General features: G+C 41.3%; 1 protein-coding gene across 1 annotated transcript in view; it reads left to right on the top strand.

Moving 5' to 3' along the window:
• The first annotated feature begins 23,341 nt into the window (after nt 1-23,341).
• LOC129374811 (protein TUNAR-like) overlaps nt 23,342-25,236 on the top strand; it is a 6,664-nt gene continuing 4,769 nt past the window's right edge. Inside the window, exon 1 of the mRNA XM_055053457.1 lies at nt 23,342-23,850. Within this exon, the coding sequence (XP_054909432.1) occupies nt 23,821-23,850 (30 nt within the window). The 5' untranslated portion in view covers nt 23,342-23,820. The remainder of the gene's footprint in view (nt 23,851-25,236) is intronic.

Genomic DNA, 25,236 nt, shown 5'->3' with positions numbered 1-25,236 from the left:
AGTGCACCAAAAAGGTGAGATCCAAAAGCAGCGAATGCTGCATGTGGGGGAAGTGGTCATGATGCTGCTGATGATCCTCCTGACATTTTATTTGTTCCTTGAAGAAAAAGCAGCTCCTAAAACTCCCAGCGTGTCTGTCAGGTGTTTCCTGCCTCGCCTGTTTCACTCCTGTCAGAAGCAACAAAGAGAATCAGAGAGCAGATCCGATTCCTTCCCTCGGCGTTTCTGCTCCAGAAACATTGTGAAGGTGAAGGAAAACCACAGTTGGCCCTCCAGAGGAAGCAGCAGCAGCTTCATGCTGGCCGCGGCCATGACAGGCCACAGAACAGATCGCTGCATGGAAAACCTCGCTCCATAATTGATGATGCCTCCAGGCCCAACAGCAATGTCGTCGCTTCAGAGCCTTCAAACCGACAGATTATCTCACATCTCAAGGTCTTCATCACTTTCAGAGAATACAGTAACTTTGTGTTTGAAAAGTGTACAGTTTCTTCTGCTGTGTTTTTTTCCCCCAACAAATCTGTGGAGAATCACATTTTGTTCCTCAGATGAAAGACTAGGCAGAAACATGCAGACCTACAGCAGCTGGTTCAGGAGCTGGTCTGGTTCTGCAGGTCCAAACATACAGTGATGAGGTGCAACAGGGAGGAAGCAGCAGAAAGAGGCAATAAAATGTTCACCACAAGCTGCGTTGGATTGGAAACATGCAGGAAATGATCCGGTTTGTCAAATTAATCATTCATAAAATCTATAAAACCTGTAGAGGAAGACGCTCCGGTTCAGACCAGAACAGAAAAAACATCAGAACATCAGAGCAAAACCAAACAGAGTCCACCGAAGTGGGCGGGGCCAGAGAACACCGAGGGGCGTGGTCAACGCAGGGGTTGCGTGGAGGGGGCGTGGTCAACGCTGGGGTTACGTGGAGTGGGCGTGACCAATGCTGGGGTTGCGTGGAGTGGGCGTGGCCAACGCTAGGGTTGCGTGGAGGGGGTGTGGCCAACGCTTGGGTTGCGTGGAGGGGGCGTGGCCAACGCTGGGGTTGCGTGGAGCGGGCGTGGCCAACGCTAGGGTTGCGTGGAGGGGCGTAGCCAACGCTGGGGTTGCGTGGAGGGGGCGTGGCCAACGCTGGGGTTGCGTGGAGCGGGCGTGGCCAACGCTGGGGTTGAAGAACATCAAATTCAGCCACATTGTTATTTAGCAACTTTCAGATCCTCCAGTCACTTTTTCAAGCAAATAGTAGAAACAAATCCAAACATTTATTTTAGTTAAAAAAGCACAACTGACTTTTCCTCACTTTGTTCTCCTACTACTCTCCAATTTACATCATTTTGTTATTTCAGTTATCAGCCCTGCTTTTAGTTTTGTTGAACAAATTGAATCTGATCTGAATTATAGGATGTATCAAAAATCTAGTCTTACCAAATTGAAATGATTTCGATAATCTAATATAAAATCTTCTCTGCCAGGGGAAATATAATCCGTCCTAATTTTCATCAGAGCACCAGCTCACGCATTCTGGATCATCTCTGGACTTTTTACTGCACCAAACGCTCCTTATCAGAACCTCATTACTGCTCCGGATTATTAGAAAACTCATTTCAACTCCACACATTCCCACAAATCTGAGAGGATGGTTTCCTCTCAGCAGCAGCAGCAGCAGCAGCAGCAGCAACAGCAGCAGCAGCAGCAGCAGCAGCAGCAGCAGCAGCAGCAGCAGCAGCAGCAGCAGCAGCAGCAGCAGCTCCAGCCTCTCTGCTCATTATTTTACTCACTTTCAACCTGCAGAGCCGCCATGAATCAGACTTTGTTGTCACTTTGAAGCCGTTGCTGGCGAGGCGGGAAGCGGAGAATCTCAGATCATGGAGGTCCGAAGATCACCGTCAACCTGGGTTTATTCTGAATAACTTCACCAAACAAGCTTCTGAAGGATAGAAAACAAAAACAGACAGTTGATCCCATAACAGCCATTTTCTCTCGGCTGTTTTCCACCTTTTTAAATCACTGGATATTTTTGGTTTGTTTGAACTTGGATAATAAAATGTTTTCTGTTATTTCAAGCTACTTATTGTTTTCACTTGATTCCCCAAAACTTTTAAATGGCAACAAATGTTGAAATTGGACGATTTCAACACCTGTCAGCGTCCTGATGGCCTGAAGGAGACTTTGGAGAAATGTGAGTGAAAACAACAGATTAAAGGTTTGTTTGTCGATGCAAAGCAACGAGCCTCACAATTCAATATTTTAGCAATTATTCTAAACTTCTTCATGTCTTTTTAAAATTTCTTTAAACCTTATTTATGGCCCACATACTGGATCATGTTGAAAAAAAAAGACAATTCAGAAAATTGTGTGTCTTCAATGTTCAGCGACTCACACTGGAGACGAGAGACAAACATGTTGCAAAGAATCGCCATGGATTGTCTGTTCTGTTACTTTGACTAGACCGTTCTACCTCAAATGATACACCAGGGAAGAAACTTATGATTATTGTAGTAATCAATTATTCTGACTGATTCATCTGATTATTAGTTTTACCACTAATAAAATTCCTACAAAATACATAAAAATTTGAGGTTGAAATGTAAAAAAGTGTCAGAAAAAGTTGTTTTTAAACAATAAAGAGATGAATTTAATAATCCAAACCGTTATCCAGGTCACAGACGCTGTCGGACGACTCACCTGCTGTCCACCTGGTCTCAGGTGAGCAAAACTTAAAGGTCAATTTGTGCTGCTTTGCTGCGTTGTTAACATAAAGCTTCGGATGCATCCAGCGGATCTTTATTTAAAGGTGACGCTGCGTCTCTGTGCTCACAGATCGACTCCAGGGAGGAAATCCACTCCGGTGTGATTAGAGCAGCTTTATGAGCCACTAATTAAAACGCTGTTAAAGTCAGCAGCAAGGCTCTCAGTGTCACGCAGCATCCAGAAGCTCAAAGTTGTTTTTTATAACCCCAACAACCACGACGCCCCAGAAGAAACTCATTTGGGTCGACTCAAAAAGCCTTTACTTCTCCCTCATCTCATATTTGTTTGCATTTTCTCATATTTAAGTTTTTCATACCGATTTAGATATTAGACAAAAGGAATAAACACAAAATGCAGATTTTGAGTTGTGGGTCAAACCGCTGATGTAGCAGAACATTTCTGTACCTAAAATATTTCTGTGTTCAACTTAAAGGCTTTAATTTCCTGAGGCTCCAGATTTAATGTTTTTTTTAACCTTCAGGATGAGCGTTTTCTGAAGCAGGTCAGTTAGTGCTGCTGGATGCCAGCAGATGTCGCGGCAGGATGACAGATGCTGCAGAGGCGGCGCCGCCGCGGCGATCCAGGCCAGCAGGGTTTAATAACTGCTGATGAAACACAGCGGACGACATGACGACGTCTGGAAGGTTTTTAAAACTTCTGCTTCTTCAGTTTCGGGTTTTCTGCTGTTAAAATGAATCACAGTAAACAAACTTTAACCTCAACAGCAAACAGCCGCTCACCTTAACGATGGCAGTTCTGCCGTTTCCCGCCATCGGTTAACAGAAAGCTCACCAAACGCTGAGCGGTCCACGGCGTCTGCATGAATCCGCTGGTTCGCTGGGAAATCGCTTGATGAAAAACACAAATGACAAAACAAATTTCCCTGATGAATTGGTCCGGTTACTGAAATAAATGGAATTGATGCAAAGGATCCCAGAGGAGCAGAAAAATGTTCAGCTAAGGATGGAAACACCGACAGAAACAACAGAGTCTCTTTTACTGGAGCTTAAAGGTTCGTTCAACTATTTTAGACACAAATTAGAAAATGTTGTCTTTGAGATGACTTCATCTGATTCCCCTCTTTATTTTATGAGATGAAAACGATCGCTTCAGGAATGAACTGCAGAAATACAAACCAATAATGTTGTGAAGGAATTGGACAATCTATGGAAAGAAAACAATATTGTATTGTTTTTTTTTCTTAGAAAATAGATATTTGTTTAATAAAATATACAAAAAGTGTGAAATTTGCAACAGAATCAGAAACTGAAAGAGTTTCATGAACGTGTGAGTGAAGTTTCCTGCAGAGATGATGATTAGTGATTCATCTAAAACGTAAACGGAGGTGGAAATGTCCTGCTTTATGAAGCTCATCCTCTGAATCGTTCTTTATTTTTTACCGTTTAATGAGAAAATGAGACAAAATGTTGAGAGGAAGAAAATGATTTTGGTTTAAAAAAAAACAAAAGAAAAGATTATTTCTATTAAACAGATTTTCTTCTACTGGATGTTGATATTTATATAAAAACACAACCTTTAACCTAATGACAAGAAATAGAGACAAAAACATAAAACAGATACTTTCTGTTGTGAAAATTCAATAAAATGATAAAACCTGCATCTGTAATTATGTTTAAAGTAACCAGTTATCAGTTTTAGACTAAGACAGTGGTGGACAGTCCAGGTTTAGATGAAATGTTTGAAAAGGCCTAGTCAAAGGCCAGAGCTAAACCTGGATGTAAATCTGTTGTAAAAATGAAGAACATGAATGTAAGACATCCATCCATGAAGGACTCCAGTTAGTTTCTGTTCTTCAAAGTCACTTTCAGCAATTATTGTTCTGGAATAAATTAAATTCTGACATCAACCAAATGTAGCGGATTTTTCTCTTGCCTCGTTTTCCGCAGCAGAACGAAGCTTCTCCATCTTCATCAGGCTGTGAACATTTGGGCGCCGTGTGAACAGATGTTACCGGCTGATCTTGAATGATCCGCATCCATCCGAGCGTCGCTGCGTCTTTCCTCCCCCTGGTTTTATGGGAAGCTCATCCACACATCGCTGCCGGTTACCGGATCAACGGCGTCACAACTGCAGGTCAATTTCTGAGTTTCATCAGCTCATCTGGACGCATCATGAACTCAGGCTGGCGTCAGGACGAAGGCGGCTTCAACAGCTGATCATTTAAAGGTTTATCACACTTTAATGTTGCCTGTCAGGAGCTTTGACAAAAAGAAGCAAAGACATGAATGTTAGTTCTGGTCATAAAGGAGCAAAACAATGAATGACTGAATATTTTCCATCTATTTTCTGCTGATTATCAGGAATCAGATGGAAGAATCTGAGGAAACATCTCTTCCAGTGGAAACTGAGACTCTCTCAACCAAACAACTTGTTACTAACAAACCATTTAAAGCAACACAACTTTAATCAGCCTGGGATTCTGAACACATTTTAGCAACAAATAAAGATAAAATAGAATAAAACGTCTTTAGATTTTGATCAAACTTTTATGACGGAAGGAAAAATGAGCAGAAACTGAACTGCTGCTAAAAACTCCATGATGAAATGACAGCAGCCAACAGTAGCGTCTGACCAAACGGCAACACGCAAAAACTACAACCAACAAAACATGCAAGAGCTGCAAACACAAGAAATGTTCAAAACAGCAAAAATGGTGCAAATGAAACGGTGAAAATTTGCTCCACAAACAGAAATCGGTGCAGATTTTCCATGTTTTTTAATCTGTCTCTTTGCTGCCTGCATCCAACAGAAACAAACGAATGAAAAAATACAGAAACTTCTTTTATTGATGGCAGTTCATCTACCTGGTGTGTTTGTGCTGCTCATGTGTGACGTGGGGGAAGAAAATGTGATTTTTGCAATTAGAGAAACATTCAATCATTTCTGCTGCCTCTGCTGGTTCAGAGCCACAAATGGATCATTAGATAAAGCAGCTCATTTCCATCAAACCTTATTAGGCTGTTAATCTTTTAGTGAGCAGAATAAAACGTCTCTGTTAGTTTGACTCAGTCTCACCTCAACATTTCAATATCAAACACAGTTTGGGATAAAAGTCGAGGCGTTGCAGGGATGATATTCCTCCTTAATTATCTCTGCTGCTGTGATTCTCTCTGCAGCAGCAGCAGCCTGCGTTCCTGCGTTCCTGCGGAGCGGGCAGCCGGTTCTGGAGGAGAACGCAAACACGGGTCACACGTTCTGAACACAGGAGCAGGAAGAAAAGGCGACAAATTTTCTGATTTAAATCAGACGCTCCCATTTTGAACGTCTGCTTCAAAACTGCTATAAGCAAAACAAGCAGAAGGATTTTAGAATCAACACAGAAAAGGCTCCACTGTGCAAACAGCAGCCACAACAGGAGAGTCTGCTGACCAACAGAAACGCAGCAGCCGCAGCAGCAGCAGCAGCAGCAGCCGCAGCAGCAGCAGCAGCAGCAGCAGCAGCAGCAGCAGGAGCAGCAGCAGCAGCAGCAGCAGCAGGAGCCGCTGTCCTTGGGCCCGTTTGGGTCGGCCAGAGGTGGAACCTGAAGACTCAGAAAGTGTGTAATGACAATTTTACTGCTCATGCCGACTGAAGGAAAACAGCGGTCTGCTGCCGGGGATCAATGGTCATTAATCTTTCTAAAGAGGCTCCGGTTGCACTTTTTAGGGGTAGAGGGATTGCTGATCCAAGAAAAGGACGTCTTTCTGGGTTCCTGTGTTTGGGCGGCGCAGCACTTCTTGTCTGTTTGACCCAGAGTGGAGCGCCGCCGGGTCGACACGGATCCAGGTTTTATCTGGAGGTTTTCTCAAAGATGCAGCTGAAAAAGTCTCAATTTATCAATTTATCACATTAATTCAGTTTATTACTCTTACATGAGCTAATGATACGTTATAAATGTGTGGAAACTTGGAAATTATCTTTGAAAAACATGAATGTGAAACAAAACTCCAAGCTTTTCCTGATTCTGCAGGAAATGCTGCTGCAGCCAAAAACACTTCTGTCTGAAAAATGATCAGTTTGATGTAAAGTTTCTGTGAAATGGATCAAAAAATCAATCAGATTCTGAGTTTTCCTTCTGCTGCTTTAACGTCGTACAGGAAAATGATCCTCATGTAAAACTTATTTCTAAACAAATCGATGATCTATTGTTTTATACATTAAAACAACTAAAACTGTATTTTTTGTATTAGCAGAGAAAGTGAACAAATAACAGAAGGAAAGTGAAAAAATGAAAGCTTCTCTTCAAATTAATATTATTAATTTAATAAATAATATGAAATAAATAATAAATAAAAACCTTCTGGTTATTCTGAAGTCAGATGTTCATCAGAAATGTTGCTGCTGCTCTCAGGTTTGTGATGTTTTTACATGACCTGAAATATTTCTACACATCATCTGAAGCTGGAATCGATTCACCTTAAAAGTGAACAATATGATTCTAAATCTGTAACGTAAAAACAAATCCGACTTGACTTCATGCAAAGTGAAGAACTTTGCAGCATAATTAGAGAAAGGCTGAATATCAGCGGGGGGCCATCGTTTTCTCCCAGGTGAAACTGAACGATGTGAAATAAAAGCTGAATAGTTTAATGAGCCGTTCAGTCGCCCACAGCTCACTTTCACTCTTCAGCTAATGTAGCATTAAAAAGACGTTAACAACTTCTCCTGGCTTAACAATGATGCTTTTATGGATTATTTCTTCTTCTATAAATAAAATCAGTGTCTGACTGGGAATGTGACCTGTTGCCTTCAAATATCCTCTGGCAGCTCCTGGCTCTCGCGTCCTTTTCCAGCCAGTCCTTTACGCTCTCTGAAAGGTCATCTGAAAGGTCAGCCCAGTCTGAGCGCCGAACGCAGGCAGGTGGTGATGAAAGCTGTGCGTTTCATCCACTCAGCATTGTGCAGAGCCGTATTTTAGGCTGCAGAAACACGTGCAGCGCAGCGTGTGAAGGACGCTGGGTGATCTGAACAGGAAGCGGCTCGCAGACATGAACAGGTAAAAACGTCTGAAGGATCTCAAAGGCAGAAACTGATTCTGCAGCAACTTCTCCACACATAACAGAGCTTCTTGTTTTTACTCAGATAGACTTTAATCTGACATGATTGTCAAAACATCAGAGGAAAATTCTTGCGTTTCAGAGAAACTCCACTTTTCTGCACTCATGTTTCTCTTTTCTGCAGGAAGTTTTTGTTCTTTCTCCCAGGTTGGTAGATGATCTGCAGCTCTGGAGGAAAAGAATCTGAATTTATTGGAAAATGTGAAACTGTCTCTTGCTTTGAACCAAACTGGAAAAACGAAAAAGTTATGAAAGAAAAACTCAGATTTGACTCGTCTGAGTTCATGTCAGCGTTTATACATCCAGCTCATTTTTCACTCAGTCTAATTAAAAATACACTCAAAATAAATGCAATTAAGCATCTGCTGCTTGTCCCTGAAGGAAAATCCACTTCCATGAATTATGAAATCTCCTTTGATGTAGAAATCTATATTCATTGGTAAAACAGCAGGAAAACGTGTTTTAATGCAGCAACAGGAATTCATTTGCTGCAGGATATTTATACTCCAGGTTTGTTCCTGTAACTGAATGTTTGTGCAGCAGTCAGTTTGTGCTGGTTGAATGTGTTTGTTAGAGTTCATGTATCATTTTCTGGACATAAAAGACGGATTTAATTATTGTTCTGTTGCAGCTCTGACAGCTGCAGACAAAGAGCCTCTGCTTGTCTGGAAATGTACAGAGAAGCATTTGAATCTGCTGCTGATCCTCTGGATTCATTCAGAGTGAAGATGATATAAAGCCTGAAACGTCAGTTTGGCAAATCCTGAAAATGTATTTTTATCTTCAGTGTTTTCATTTATAGCTTCTGTTTGTCATCATTTGTTGAATAATGAGGCAGATTTTTAGTTGTTTTAGTTTGTTATCTTTATTCATTTTAAATGAGATTTTCAAACGTTTAATGGACTTTGATGTTTTTTGCTGTAAATATTTACTCATATTAATTTTTCACTGCATTTTCTGCACCATAAGCAGAAGATTGGATTGGCTGCTTATCTTTTATTTTATTTTATTCAGTCTCAGCTGTACATGATCAGAAACATTATGAAACAATTAGCTACTGAAATAATGAAACAGTAAGTTTTATATCTAATGCAGTGATTTTGTATTTTTAAATAAGATAAAAACAGCATGATGAGTTTGGTTGGTTAAAAACATTATTTTACTTGAATAAATCATAACAAAAATCACATCCTGCATGTTTGACACTAATGTTCAGGTCAAAAAAGTGAATATTTATCTCAAGTATTTAGATATTTAAATACTTGTTGGAGTTAAATTTAGTTGGGAAAGTAATTTATCTTGAGCCGTTAAGTTTCATCAATGCTTTGATGAAACTGAGATGCTTGAGAGCAACATCTGTCACTTTGCTCATAGTTTGTCTGTTTCATTCAGTTTCGGGCCAGTCGAAGTCCAGATGACCCAAACCGGAGCCAGTTCTGCTGATCCAGAATCAACATGGAGCACATCTGCTCCTCCGCATCCTGACGGACATCAGCTGGACCAGAACCACCAAAACACGCAGAGCGAACTGCAGCCAAGGAACCGGACTGCAGGGTTACATAAGGACCAAGTTTCTAAAATAAGATCATCATTCTCCCAACTGAAAGAGTTGCAAGGATTTAAATATGCAAATATTTATCATAAACATATAAAATGCTAAAATGAAAGAGACTCTGAAGGATGTGATTCAGGATGCGTCATGTGACTGGCTGCATGTCTCAGGCTTTTATCTCAGCTATAAAACAGAAACGCTGAGGCTGTAAAACGATCTGCTGCGACTTCAATCTCCTAAAAAAGGTGAAAATCTAATTAAATCAGCTTGTGGCTCCTTCATGTTGTTTGTGCCGCCTCTAACCTCCTGACAGGCAGCGTTCCCAGCAATTAGACTGATGCCAGTGGATGCTCTGCTGCCAGTGGCAGAGCGTCAGATAGGAATTATTTTTACAATAAACTCAGCCGGCGGAGCGGAGCATGTTCCTGATGCAGCCTTTCAAACCGCACGTTTAGTGTCTCCTGGCCCAAAGTGCAACAAGCATCATGCAGGCTGAGACTTCAACTCATGACTTTTACCCTTTAAAACTCCTCTGGTTCTGTTTCACTTCACTTGTCCTGACATGAATACCGGAGCAACCAGCTGCAATTCCTTCAACAAGTTAAGATACAAAACAAGCTTTTTTACATGAAATCATTCTCAGACAATGAGATTTTATTCTGCTCACTTCTGCATATTTTCAGCTGTTTTATGGTGGCTGTCACTTTAAATACAGATAAACTGCTGCTGGCCACGCCCTCAAACTCAACGTTTACACTCACTCATGAAACAATGGCTCCAAACAGATGCACAGTTACACAACCACACAACTTGGAAAAGCAGAATTTGCGCCTTCTGTGCAACCAACAAGAATACAGGAAGTGGTTTCCGGATGGTAAGTCAAGAATAAAACACTTTGTCTCTTCCAGCAGCCATTGTACAGCAGGAAACCAGCAGACCAAACAGGGTGGAGCTTTGCCTGGTGATCAGAAGTGCTGCTGATTCCTGATTTGATTTTGAAATGGCTCAATGTCCATCATCAAAAAAAAAACAACAAACAAACAAAAAAACAACAGCGACAAAAAAAATACTGCTGGTGTTTCTATTTTTAAGAGGTTCGTCTGTTTTTATAAATCGTAGAAACTATGGAAGTTTCTTCTGACTATAAACTTCCAGCAGTTTTTACAGAAACCTGCAGAATCTTCTTTCTGCTTCACATTGTTTTAAAATTGATGTTAAATTTCTTCCGGGGCTGAAAATCTTCATGAACGATGAATAATTCCTGAAACTGAAACAACGCTGATGGTTCAACCTGAATAAAACGAAATATTTTTGTGTTTATTTATTCAATAGTTTAGTAGCAAAAATGGTTTCTGGACTGAAAGATTCTGATTGTTTTGTCAGGTTTTTGATTTAAAGTTGGTTAATTAATTACAGATCTGATCGAGTCATAAATACGACATACAGAAGCTGCATGTAAACTTCTGCATATCTTGACAGGGTCATTCTCAGTTTGCTGAATTTCTCCTTTATTCTTCTGGGTAATTAAGCTTTAAACTCTGGTTCACATTTAAAGCAGCAGCAGTGAGGAGGATCTTGTCAGTCAGGTTGTTTCTCAGTCGTTGACTTGCTATAAAAAGAAAACCCTCAGAAGTCGGTGTTGGTTTGGTAAACAACAGCGAGCTTCTGCATTTCCTGCAGGGAAGATGAAAGTGTCCCTGTCAAAGTAAACTCTGAGACTTTGATCGTTTTCTTCTTAATGAGAACTCCAGGTGGAAATGTGAAGATGCCGTTCTGCAGGAAGCAGCTGCAGGTCACTTCCTGTGTTCTGATTTGACCTTCTGGGTGGCAGACAGAGAAAGGTCAAGCATGAAACGGCCCAGACAGTTTACGACCCTAAAAGGTCACCATGACCTTCAGTTCGCCGCGTGAGATGAAGGTGGGGAGTAGCCGAAGCGCCATGATGGTGGAGGACGAACGTAAAGCATCTCCAGCTTCATCACAACCCAACACCAGTTTATTTTACTGGGATTCATGGGAAACATCAACACAAAGGAAAGAATTACTGGCAGATTCTGTGTTTCTGCGGCGGCTGATCGGATCGCCTCTTTCTACATGCTGTGTCTCAAACATTAAGCAGGATTTACTCTTATTTTCCTTCATCAATAGTTTTGTTTCCATTTTTCCATAAAGATGAGATTTATGGAAAGCTTTCAGCATCAAACAGAGCTGCACTGCATTTACTGATTCAGCATTTTGTCAAACTGGGTTTTATTTAGAGGTGTGAGAGTAAAGAGGTTTGCTTCAACGTTAGGATCTGTAAACATGAAACAATCTTTTATCTATTGGGTTATTTTACTTCATCATTTCTCCAAGAGTTTAAGAAGAAAGAGAGTTTTACTAAATCATTTTCTCACTTTATGTATTTCTGACCAGATGAACGGATCATAATTTAGAGTTGTCAGCAGAAGCTGCAAACAGGCAGCGCAGCAGCGAGGAAAACCTCCTGCAGGGATTTCCTTCACAAACTGAGGCCAACATGAGGTCAGAGCTGCACCTGCATCATCATCTGGGTTTGATTTTCCTGAATGTTGGATAATCTGACCTGGTTTCCAGACAGACGAGCCGCAGCGCCGATTCTTCAACTCCTTCCTCTCTGTCGTCCTCTGAAGGAGAATTCCTTTAAATCCTTCTGGTTGTGCATCTGTTATCGAGTCTGGAAAGAAAACAAAGATAACAGTTTAAGTTTTCCCTTTTTCCAGAAGGAATGTTAGATTTATGTTTAAATGTTTGTGTTTTTATCAATAGTTAATGTAAATATGCTCTATAGATTATTATCTGTAGCAAAACATGAAGACTATGAATCAGTTCCTTTCTGCATGGTAACTATGCGCCTCTTTGTTTTGGTTCTGCACATAAAATTCTAATAAAATCCAAGTTGAAACTCGTTGTAAAATGATGGAATCTGGAAAAGTTTAGTCTGAAAAACCTGAAAACTGGTCAGAGTTTGATCCATGCAGAGTTTGGAGGCATTAAAAATGGATGCAAACTTTTAGCGAGCTGTTAGCGACGGAGGGCGGCTTCATGAATTTAGCAAAATCCTGGTTTTCTTTCCTCCTGCGCTCCATAAAACCCGTTATTCCTGCAGGAGAACCAGGCGGAGCAGAAAGTTTCTCCAGAGATGAACTGAAAGGAAAACTGACCTGCTGGAGCAGTTTAACACCTGCAGCTCACATAAAACACCAGAATTAAAGTTCATTTTCTGTTTGAACTGGAATCTACCTGAATGTTCATCCTGGGAGTTTAAATCCAATTCTTTGTTCAACTTCAATCGTCTTTTTTTAAAATTATTTTTACACCAACTGCGTCCAAAGGGAACATAAAATCCACAGTCAGTAGAAATCCAACACATCGCAGCTGGTTTGATGTTGAGCCTAAAGGCAGACAGGAGGTTCTCCTGATCCGGGCCTGATCCGGGCCTGATGGCCAACAGGGCTGCACGTCTCCAGCCTCCCACCAACCTGCAAACTTCTGATGGAAAGTAGGTCGGTGTGAAGAGAGAGACGCTGCTGGAAGCGTTGAATAATTCAGCTCAGTCCGATCAGACAAACAGAACAACAGCAGCGGGATCGGTTCTGGATCGCCCAAAGAGCTGAAGCAGCAGATCCACTTTATCCCTGCTTTTATTTTGGGTTTCTGTTTTTCTGTTTCATCCAAAAATATGATAAGGAAATGTATCTAAAGTGAAACTTTTCACTCCTCCACGCAGAAATGTTTCTCGTCCTGCATGGAAACATGTTTCCTTGCAAACCTGCGACATTAAAAGCTCTTTGTCTCCTTGAGGGCAGAACATGTCAGGGTGAAGAAGAGTTTGCCCCTCATGTAACCCCCAGCCTGACGCTGTGATCAGTTTGCCGCTTGCAGCACTTCACTTTTACAACCTCCTCTGAACGACAGCGGAAGTGCATGCATCTTCACAAAACAGAGCAAAGTGTTGAGGAAACCTGTTTTTCCCGGTGAGTTAGCGGCGGCTGCAGAGGCGCTCATAAATCTGAAACCGCCGAGGCAACGGGTTTCAGACTCGCACACAGATGTAATTCCTGCCCAGTGGGGGGCATTTATCCAGCGGGGGGCATTTATCCAGCGGGCTGCTGCAACCTGACGAGGCGTTTGAAATATTCATGTATCTACAGTTTTATTATTGATTCCACATCTGTAATTATTGCTTTGGAAAACAGACAATGAGGTAGGTCCACTGTGGGCAGCAAAAGGAGCAGAATGCTCCAAAAAACTCAGAGATCTGGAGATTAATCAAAGAAAATTAAAAAAAAGAGAACAAAAAAAATGTATGAACTCCAATAATTTAACATTTGCTGGAAAAACTCAGAAAACTTTAAATTAACCATAAAGAACTTGGAAATTTATAAATAATTTATTTTTCACTTTTAGAAATTTTCCGTTTTTCGTCTCTGAAAGTTTCTTGTTTTTTCCAGAAAATGTTCGAAATTAACCGAAAGAAATGTAGTAAGTTAGCATCCACTGAAATCCAATGTTTTAATTATTTCTGCTCAAATATTTTTTATTAAACTCAGTTATGGATTATCTAAAATATGCATGAATTTCCATAACCATGGAATAAAAAAACTGGACAGACTTTCAGTTAAAAGACTAAAATTTATTTAAAGTTGTATCAACTGAAATTATTAGTTTTGGACCTAAAGAGGAAATAGAGTTACAGATCTAGAGTTATAGATCTAGAGTTACAGATCTAGAGTCATTATCAGTTGTTACAACTAAAACCAGCGCTCAACCCGAAACCTGGAAGTAGAGATGGACTCTGACTGAACCTTCAGAGCCACATAAAGACAGTTATAAAGTCGATCTTCTATCACCTGAAGAAGCTCAGCTCCACCAGGGGTTTGGTAATTACTGCTGCTGCTAGTCTGGAGGAGCTGGCAGCAGGCAGAGCTTTGTGTTAGAAACCCAAAATGGTTTTGAGGAGGGAAACATTATAACATGACATAAAAGTGAATTTGGTTTAATACTCCCCCTTTAACCACCATTACAGAAACAGAAATGAGAACAAATTTCCTGATCTGGACCAAACATGCAAACATGTTGAGTAGTTTGGAGTGAAAAGTTTAAGGAAAAAGTGCTGCCCTGGTGTCCTGTCAGGACGGTGAAGCCGAGTGCAGGCGAAGGAGGCCTGATGAGGAAAACGACGCCTCCAGGAGGGAGCGGAGGCACAAACAGAGCCAGATGTGCCCCAGACCTTCAGAGTGGATTAATGCAGGAGCAAACATAACCTACTTCAGGTCTGAAACGCCACAGCAGATAGATCAGCTGCAGCTCCGTTCAGCTCTTCCTGCTGCTGCTGTGATGCATTAAAGCTTCTTCAGTTTGTACCAACCAAGCCGTGTTTGACTTTTGCCAAAGTTCAGGTTATCAGCAGCGCCTCACCGTGTCACTGTGACCTTTCACCTGGAGGAACTGAGAAGGATGCCGGAGTTTAATTGATTAGCAACACGATGAGAATGAATAAAATGCTGCCGGCGACATTGTTGTCACAAAATCCCTTTTGTGAAATAAAGCAGAGCTCTGGCTGCAGAATGAAACTCCCTCCCACCTCAGTGCTGTTCACCCAGCATGCAGAATGAAAATCATAGCTCCCCAAGTCAACCAAACAGGTGAGGTCAGATTATTATCAAAGCTGCTGATCCAGAAAGTTGATACAGAGTGCTGTGTGCGCTCCAGGGAGAAGACACTGACAGTTCAAGGCCTTTGAGTCTGCAAGAAAACAGAGAGCTCGCTAAAAATGCATCTGCAAGCAGCCGAATTATTAACATTTAGGTATGCTTACAAGACAGTATTAAACCGAAGTAAGCAGAAAAAGGGCTGGAGCAGTGCTGTGTCGATGGACGCTCAGATCCACAGTATTCACTCATTTACAATTCATGTCAAACTGCTTTGTATAGACGCTGCGGGCGAAACAAACCGTCGTTTGCTTCTGGAAAATAACTTACAAATTCAGGAAAACAGAAGAAAAAATGTCACTGACCTCCCACACAGTGAGGACCAAACCCACAGCCTGGATCATTACACATGATCCAAACCATCCTGTGAGGATTAGAGGGTCAGAAATGTACAATAAATGATTGTTTCTTAAAGGTTTTTGTCCTGTGGGCTTTATGCCAGGTTGGGAATCAAACCAGAGACTCCTGGGTTCTGCTCAACCGCTGAGGAACTTTAACTTTCAATCCACATAAATCTTGTTTTTATAAAATCATACGTTTGTCTGATTGGTGACCTGACTTCAAATAAATACTTAAAATGTTCAAATCAAAAGTCGTTTCTGCTGAAGTTCATGAGAAAATGATGACCAAGGATTTGAAACGGTTCGATTTACGCCAGACTCCCGTCTGTAATCTGCCACACCGTGTCCAGCCTGGTGGTGGCGCTGGACCTGGAATCGTCTCATTTGTTGTTTTTCTCCTCCAGGTGAATAATAAGAATTTGTCACGTCTCTGCAGGATTTTCACCACTTTCGTTCTGGAGCGATTAGAATAAACACAGGCAGGAAATGAAGCTCTGGGTGATTTTATTTCAGTTTTTCCAACAATCCAGACGGATTTTCTGCAGAGACTCAGCCAGCCCGATCAATACGAGCCGATCAATTGATCGGAACAGATCACAGCTTCAATGAAGACGGATTTTAACAAACTTCCTCGGCTGATTGAGGCGCTGCAGCCCGGGCAACTCAGACCAGGGCTGAAACGATTAATCATTATTAATCGATTAATTTGCATTAATCATGATTAATCGATTACTGAAATAAAATCATCACCAGATCAATAATTAAACCAGAAATGTGCAACAAATATCTACATAACTGAGATTAAAAACTCAAAACAAAAATTATGATTAAAATATCCTAATAATCAATCCAGTGATTGACTGCAAATAATCAATAAATCAGCCATACACACTATTTATGATCAGTCAAAGGAATGAGCTTTTCACACATCGTCATTTATTTATTTAGTAAAATGTCAGATAAAAAGGATTAAACTACAAATCACAAAAATGTTGTTTTCATCCAATTAATCATCAGAATCTGATAGATTAGATTCATTGATATCTAATATAATAATTCAGAAACAGTTTTGTCCAAATGTTTGTGGCTGAACAGATTAATAACTATTAAGTTTTTAACTATTAAGTGAAATAGTTCAAAATGAAAATATGTGTAACTTTTTCCTCAGGATGTTTTAAACTGGATTTCTGATCAATTTCTGATCAATTTGGTCCAGAGCTGTGAACTAAAACTCCTGATCTGTGGATGTTTGTCTCATTTCTGCGCTGGTCGTTCAGCTGTGAGGATGCAGCTGCGGTTTGTTGAAGGGACTTTTTGTTCTAGATGCTGACAGAGCGAGGAGACTCAGCAGGGGTCCGAGGCTCTGACTGCAGATCGGCTCTTGAAGTTTGTTTGATTCAGTTTTCAAGGAAAAAAGCTTCAGAAGTGAGAGAAGCAGCAGCAGCAGGAGATGTGATGATGTACAGCAGTTCCTTCAAGTTTTTAACCCTTTGGTCATTTCTCTGTGAAAACATGAATTTGTGAATCAGCTGTATAAAAATAATTTAAAAATGTTAAAATAAGCCATAATGATTATAAAAGTATTTTCTGACAAATGCCAGAATATTTTTTTGTATATTTTATTGAATCATCTTTGAACAAAAATATTATTATTTAGTTTGAGGGTTGGAGGATTTCCCCTCTGACGTCTCTCCTAAAACTTTTATGCAGTTATGAAATAATTCATGAACTATAACCTTTCCTGTGTTCACAGTGAGCCTGTGGAAATGGCGGCGAGATGAATGAAAGCAAAAGCATGACTGGATTAAAAGCATTTAAAATCCACAGTATGAATAAATAAATCCTCCTGACTCACCTGATGAAACAGCCGACATGTTCATCTGGTTCTTCTGCCGTCAGAGCAGCTGAGTTTCTGCATCATCCATGTTCAAACAGAAACGTCATTTATTGTCTCGCAGTGGGAAAATTCACAGTCAGGTTAGAGAGGATGAAGGCAGAACATTCATTGGTTCTTAAATAAAAACAAACTGAAACAGTTTCATTATTTTCCTGCATCCTGCAGGATGTTCCTCTACTGTCTGAGTCCTGCATGTTTTATCCAATTAAATTATGATTTAAATAAATTGTGAAGCAGACGGCGCCATGTTGCTTTACAGAGGGAGAGAGAGACGCCTTCTGCTTGAAGCTGATGAACTTTCCTTCCTGCGTCCCACAGGAGCAAAAATAAAAAGAAGCTTTTGTGTGTTTGAATTGCCAGAATCAGTTCAACACTTTATTTTTCCGGCAGATAATGATCTGCTTCTCTCCCAGTGCCCTACTTACTGATCCAAGCTGGATCATCTGAATGTGGGGGTTCTGAGCAGCGCTAACGCTGCTCCGGCCTTGATTATCATCCTTATTATCTATTATCCTGAGGAAGGTTTTCTTAAAGCTGCTCTCTGCATTCAGTGGTTGGATTAAAGGTGTTCAGGGAGGAATCTACTTAATGAATCTGTTTTTCATAAAGACTAAGTTGAATAAACGTCGGATCGTCTCAGCATCGACTCGCCCACCAGCTCTGATGGTACTTTTCTTTGAAACAAACGATTTATTGCTGCTTCCTCAGCGTCACGTCTGATGCAAACGGTGAGAAGCTGCTGGAGGAACCGTTCCCAGCACAGGTTTCTACTGGAACTGGGAATATTTCCTGCATGTTTGTGCCTGAAGAAATCTCCAAATACGCCAGATACAGTTTAATTTACATGAGTTAAAATGAGGCGCATGGAGCCGACCTCGGCTGAAATGTCCCACAGCCGAAGTCTTTTCCTGCATTTCTGTTATAATTAGACACAGATAGAAACGTTGAAGCACAAGCCGGCCGTCTTGGGAACGAGGATCCAGTTTCACAGCTTCTAAGAATAAAAGAGAAGAAGCTGCAGCAAAGCTTTTCTAAAGAAACGTTTCCTAATTTAAAAATGCAAAGATTCAACCTTTGACCCCCACCAACACTGAGCTGCACAGCAGCTACTCAGTTTGGATCTGAAGGTTTCAGCTGGTTCACTAAATACTTATCAACTGTGTAACTTTACAAACTTAGTACTTAGTTAGCAAGAAAAACATTTAGTTTACAGCTGAATTTAGTTTGAAACTGTGACATTTAGAGATGAATGACTGACATGGTAAAGATGTGACTGAAAATTCAACCCCATTTCTTCTTATGACTCAATAACTCAAGTTATTGCTGCTGATCTTTGGCTGTAAATTTACGAACTCAAAAGCTGAGAATGAAGCGCAGCAGCCAGAAAGACGACCTTCCAGTGAATCTGCGTCATTTCATTTCCAGCTGGACGACTGGACAGAAATGCAGATTCTTCCTGATGATCTCGTTTGAAGCTTTTCTGAATGTTTTAGTTTTTTCCCTGGTTTTCCATCTTCTCCTCCTCTAAGCTTCTCGGCCGCCCAGGTAGACGCAAATGCGCCTGAAAACTTCCAAATCAATCTTTAATAGTTTTTCTTTCTGCCTCAGCTGACGCGCATCACCAGTTTTGATGGTTCATGGTTCCCATTACGACCAGCCCAACGTGTCCAGCGTCCGGCCTGCACTCGCCTCCCGTCTGTCTCTCCCAGCCAGAGAAGGAAGGAAACGCAGTTAAAAGCCCAGATTTTCATTCCTGTGCTTGAGCAGCAGGAAAAGCTTGAGAGGCTGAGTGGAGGACTCCATATGCTGCTGTCATGTTCCCTGATCATTAGGATGAATGGCGGCCGTGGCGCTGTTAGCTTAACTTTCTGCCATTTCCTGCTGCTCCTCAGGAGAGACTTATGTGGAGACGGAGGACTTCCTCAGCTCTCACACGTCTTCCTTACAAAGATGCAAAGCTTTAATGGCACCAAAATGTTCCTGGATTTGCATCGATATCAAAGTGATTTGGACTGGAGGTCGTTTTTGTTTTCGGGGCTGAACTTTGTGCTGGTTGGTAGTTAATGAGCTGAACATTGAGCCGCGTTCGCTGAAGGACAAATCAGGGCTTTAACATGAGAACACAAACCGAGAGAAGAAAGAGAAACAGGTATTAATTGCAGATTACGTCTCCATTAATCTGGATTGGGAGGACTCTCAGGTTTCATTAACTCTGCCCTTGAAACTAAAACAAAACATTAAGGGAAGTTCGTGAGGGTGAAAGATTTTTCCACACACTTATGCATCAAGGTTTCTGTGTCCTTCATGAAATAAAAGATGAAAGAAGAAAAACTTCAATGAAGTTAAACTGGAGACTTTAATGGCTGATTTAAATCCACTTCTCTGTCATTTTCACACCACTGAGTGTGAAAACCTGGAGATGAAACATATTGCTGGAAAATACCAAAATGTTTTCACTAATAAACAGAAAATCCACAGTCTCTGGTTCATGTTTCATATGCAGAAAGTAAAACTAACAAACCGTAATTTGACTCCAACTGATTCCAGGTATTGAAAAATTCAGCTTTTTACGTGATGAACTTGAAGTAACCGCGGCTCAGCTGGACATCGATTAACTTCCTTCTATTCAGGGAAAACGTGAAATATTTATTTCTTCTTACAGCTGCAATATCGACCTTTAAGGTGAGCGCTGAGTGGCTGGTGTGCGTGTGTGTGTGTGTGTGTGTGTGTGTGTGTGTGTGTGTGTGTGTGTGTGTGTGTGTGTGTGTGTGTGTGTGCGTGTGTTTGAGCTGCAGAGGGAAGGTTTTTGTGCACACAGCCAGTTTTACAGTTGATGTGAGGTTCTAATTTATAATTGATGTCTCTCCATTCAGTTTGCTTTGAATGTAAAAGTGTAAACTGCAAACACACACTGACCATCAAAACTGACGGATTAAACTTTAATATTTTACACAATGATTTCATTGTTTTTGGGGAGAAGCTTATCACACTTTTCTCTCAGAGCATCGTACAAGTTGAACAAAAAAAAAACAGCCAAACAAAAGAAATACATTTTGGTCTCATCTTATGAAGTGTTTAAATGCCAGAACCTGAAAATAAGCATCATTATCTCATTTTCATTCATTGTAATGAGATGCTGCTGCATCTGACTTATATGGAAGCTTTTAAATACCAAAACTTGGAAATAAATTAATTGACCTTAACCCACTTTTTTTTTAAATTAGAAACACAAAATTGTTTCTACAGAACCTGCATCTCGTTACGAGACACAGAACCTCTTAAAATGAGAAATGACACATTAACATCCCAACAGGTTTGACTGTTTTCATTTTAAGACTTTTCTTATTTATTTTTGATAAATATCATATTTTGATAAATCTCATGTTTTGATAAATCTCATACCTCCCTATAGCAGTAAAGTTTGTCATCATGACGAGACTCTGATGTGTTTCTCAGCTCTGGTGGTTAAACACCTTGATTGATTGGGAAATGACTAATATAAATATGAAACACCTGTGTTTCCTCAGCCTGCTGTGAGAGAAACCCAGTCGGTGTGATCGCGGCTCTGGTTCTGATGTGATCATCATGGAGTCGCAGGAAGATGTAATTTAGTGCCTGGATGACAAGAACAATTAATTGTTATAAATGTCCACCGAGTCGCTTGGTTTATGAGGATCTGATGTTGGCCGTAAACATTATGCACACCGCTGGTTTCCCTTAAAGCAGGACGTTTCGCTAACATTTCCATTTTTATTGCCGCCCATTCTGGGTTGATTCAAGCGGAAAGCAACGTCAAGTCTCAACTAATTTGTTGACCAAACATTTCCTTTAGCAGCAAAGCCATCTGCATAATGACACACTGGCCAAAGGGACGTCTGCTTTATTTAATTTCACACTATCTGAGTCTGAATTTTTACACATTTTGCTGACATAACAAATACTCTGACTATAAATGACAGCGAGTTTCTTAGTTTAATGTCTAGTTCTGTAATCTGCCAGCAATAAATAACGAATCAAAATATCCGGGAAAATGAAAGCAAGTTTTGACACCAAAAGTTATAGTTTGACATTTTAAAAGCTGCATTTATTCCACCATCTTTTCTTGAAAAATATATCTGCCTGCAGGAGCCAAAGGCCGAAATGTAAATGAATGAAAAACTATAAATATTCAAGTAGTAAAAGTGACTTTTTAAAATATATTACAACTGGGAGATTTGGCCTCTGAGCCGTTTCTGAGCCTCAGCCGGTGAGTCTCAGCGCTAAAAGCTTTTGTCCTTCCCTCTGAACGAGGCGGGACAGAGAGGACTTCCTGTCCTGCAGAAACGTCCTGCAGGTTTTCACTCCAGATCCACTCAGTAAAATCTAATTAGTTCACCTCACTTCACAGGAATCCACTCAAATCAACATGTTAATTCGTGCAAGCTGAGCTTCTTACGTTTAAATGACTCGTTTAAACTTCATAATTCTTGTTGCATTTCTGCTAAAAACGAGCGAATAAACCAACGCAGCTTCATTCCTCATGAACTGGCTGCACAGATGAAGCTCTGGACGTTTTCATCTTAAACATCTTGAAATAATTTTATGAAAATAACTGGTTTATTTAGTTACTGTGGCCCAATGCATTGTGGGAAACGTTGCTGGCCAATCCCTACTGTCATAAACCAAACGCCTCAACAGAATCCATGATTGCTTCATATAAAAACTGATGAAGTTATGCTGTGATTCAAGCACTGCAAACCTAGAATAACTTGAAACATTTTGTTTAGCTGCACATTAACTAAATCGCAAGAACATGTTGACATTATAAGTTATATGCAAATAATGTATTTAGTCCAGACTTTTCCATGCTAAACGACGATCTCAAACTGAAGTGAAGTTTCCTCTGAAATGCAGTGAAGGAGGAAAAGAATAAAAAGTCAAGTGAAGCAGTTTGAAACAAGCAATTATAAAAACCTGCTCTTTCTAAAAGTGTCGATCAAACTGATATAAGACAACTTTCAATGAAATGCAATGTTTTTATTTCCAGTGCATGTTGATCAAACGGCCTCTGTCTGCAGCTCTGTCTGCAGCTCTGTCTGCAGCTCTGGCTCTGTCTGCAGCTCTGTCTGCAGCTCTGTCTGCAGCTCTGTCTGCAGCTCTGGCTCTGTCTGCAGCTCTGTCTGCAGCTCTGTCTGCAGCTCTGTCTGCAGCTCACGATGCGCTAACCGAATCCAGGAAATGAAACCAATAAAAAAGCAGAATAAATGTGATCTTGATGTGATTTTTGTTCTGGTGAGACAACAGAACCTGATCTCAGGACATTTGATGCTCCATCGCAGCAAAACAGCCAGAGGTCAGCAGAGGTCAGCAGAGGTCAGCAGAGGTCAGCAGAGGTCAGAAGTAACTTGTTACAGTAACTTGAGTTTTATTATAAAGTTTTGCTACTCGATCCTCAACCACTGAGTAAATTCACTGCATGAGAACCAAAAAATCACCAGTTTTATTCTGAAAGAACTGATTTGGAAACAGTTTGCAGTTTTTGACTCGACTTTTCTCAGATTTTTTCCCTGTAATTTCTTGAACGGATATTTTTCACTTTTACTGGAGAGAAAAAAACAGTGAACAGTGTCTGGGTTTATTATCATCCAGCTGCATTTCTACACACATGATAGTAAAAACCAAAATAAAAGCAGGAGAAACTCCCTGGAGCCGCTGCTAAGCAACCGAGGCAGCATTAATGTGTGCAGTGGGGAAGGAGCAGGAGAAACCTCTGGCCTGGCAGGGAAAGCAACCAGGACAGCATCAGCGTGAGCCGACTGGGTCCTGAAGCTGCAGCAGCAGCAGGAGCAGCAGGAGCAGCAGGAGCAGCAGCAGCAGCAGCAGGAGCTGCAGCAGCAGGAGCAGCAGCAGCAGCAGCAGGAGCAGCAGCAGCAGCAGCAGCAGCAGCAGCAGCAGCAGCAGGAACAGCAGCTGTAACCTCCTCCGCTTCCTTTTCCTCCTCCTACTTAAATCCAGTGTTCATCTTCTGCCAACACAAGGAGACACATCCAAGTGGAGAAAGATTCACTTTTTCTGTGTGAAACACTCCAAAGCCTCAAAATGAGCCAAACATCTGAGAAAGTTTAGCTGAGAGGAAGCAGAGGAAACGCTGACAGCTTCTCCTGGTTGGAGACAAAAGAAGATGAAAACATTCACATGAAGCGGCTCGGCTCCTCTCCACCCCCGTCTCACATCCACTGACTATTCTTCAACTTGACATCATCCTTCCACAGACTGGAGGAGGACAGCGGAGCGAGAGGCGGCGGCTCAGCGCTGAGGGGGGAAGTGACAGCGGCTGAAACTTGGCGACCAGTGAGATGAAATTTGCGGCGGAGACGCTGGAGCGCAGCAGGAGCCGCCGTGCAACCAGAGAGCCGCGCCGGGCAGAGAGGCAGCCGACCCGGAGGAGGAGGATGAGAGGGATGGAGCTTCCCACCAGCTGCCAGCGGTGCGCTGTAGGACGCCGCCCCCCCCCAGCATGTCCACGCTCCTCCTGATGCTCTGGCAGGTAAACACTTCATCTGCACTTCTGACACATTTCATGATTAATGTGGGACATTTGCATGAATCACTGAATCAAACTTTGCTGTTTTCATTTTACTTTCTGAGTGAAAACAAGTCAGATCAGACTTTCTAAAATATTACATCATTTTATGCATCAGATTTGACTTTTTGTTCACATCGAGTTCAGAGCGATCCAGTTTTATCATGAGTGCCACTTTCCACTCAGCCCCAGAACGCCGGGCAGAAAATGGGTCAAGCGGGCGATTAGTTGGAGTTTTTTCTGATTCTCCTCATGGAGCAGAGGAGGAATGAGAGGCGTCTGCTGGGTGTCATCCAGCCGGGAGGGGCTGGGAGCTGTTTGCTTTATTTCCATTGTAAGACAAAACCAACCTGAGCCTGTCAGAGCGGCTGCAGCTGCTCCACATGCTGGGTTATTCAAGTGGTTGCAGGTTTGATTCTCTGATGATCCGACCCGGCTCTCCACTGGGGCAGAGCAGGCGACCAGGTATGACTTCATGTGCTTTGACCTCCTGCTGGTTTTATTTCAGGATCCAAATCTTTGATCTTCATTAGTGATGGGACTTGCTTAAAACTTATTGAAAGATCTCCAATTAATTCATCACATTTTAATCAAAAATGATTTATTGATAAATTAGCAACATTTTCAATTCAGAAAACTGGATTATAGAAATGAACAGACATGAGTTCAACGACAATCTTTATCTTTTCCAGGAAGTGCTGATCACTCATGGAGCCTGACATTAGCATTAGCTGCTATATGTTTAGCATTGAAATGCTATTTTAGGTTTGAATGACTTCGCCGATAAGCTGTGAAACGTCGTCGTCCATTGTTGTTCTCAGCAGATCTCAGTTGTGCGTCAAATTTATGGCCGTAGTGGAAACGTGAATATAAAGGTTCCAGGTGGAACCAACTGCAGCCATGACAGCAGCTTTTCAGCTGATTTCATCTGTAACTTTTCTCCCTCTTCACTGTTTGTAGTTTTTTCTGAGTTCTTGTTTAGATCGTCTTCATGCATCCAGTGCAGCACACAACAAGCTGCTCAGTTTGTTTAGTTTAGCGTCGTCCCAGGAGACGCCGTCAGAGAGCAACGTGTTTCCCTGCCAGGCAGGACAGAAACGTGTCTGGATGTTACGCTGCAGACGCCATGCAGGAGCATCTTTCTGATAAATCACTTACATCAGGACAATTTCCCCCCAGCAGCTCATATTAATGAGTGCAAACAATAAAATCAGTAATTAAAATAACGACTGCCACTAATGACTTTTCTTCCTGCTAATTTTTCTATCATCTGAATAATCGAAGGAATCATTTTCCTGAAGGAAACGTCTCATTTATTCCTCACGATGTAGAAAAGCTCAAGAAAATCCA

This window comes from Poeciliopsis prolifica, unplaced genomic scaffold (genome assembly GCF_027474105.1).
Source record: "Poeciliopsis prolifica strain line A6 unplaced genomic scaffold, Auburn_PproV2 SCAFFOLD037, whole genome shotgun sequence".
NCBI classification, from domain to species: Eukaryota; Metazoa; Chordata; class Actinopteri; order Cyprinodontiformes; family Poeciliidae; genus Poeciliopsis; species Poeciliopsis prolifica.
Note: the sequence above shows the minus strand (reverse complement) of the source record. Positions and strands in the feature narration are given on the sequence as shown.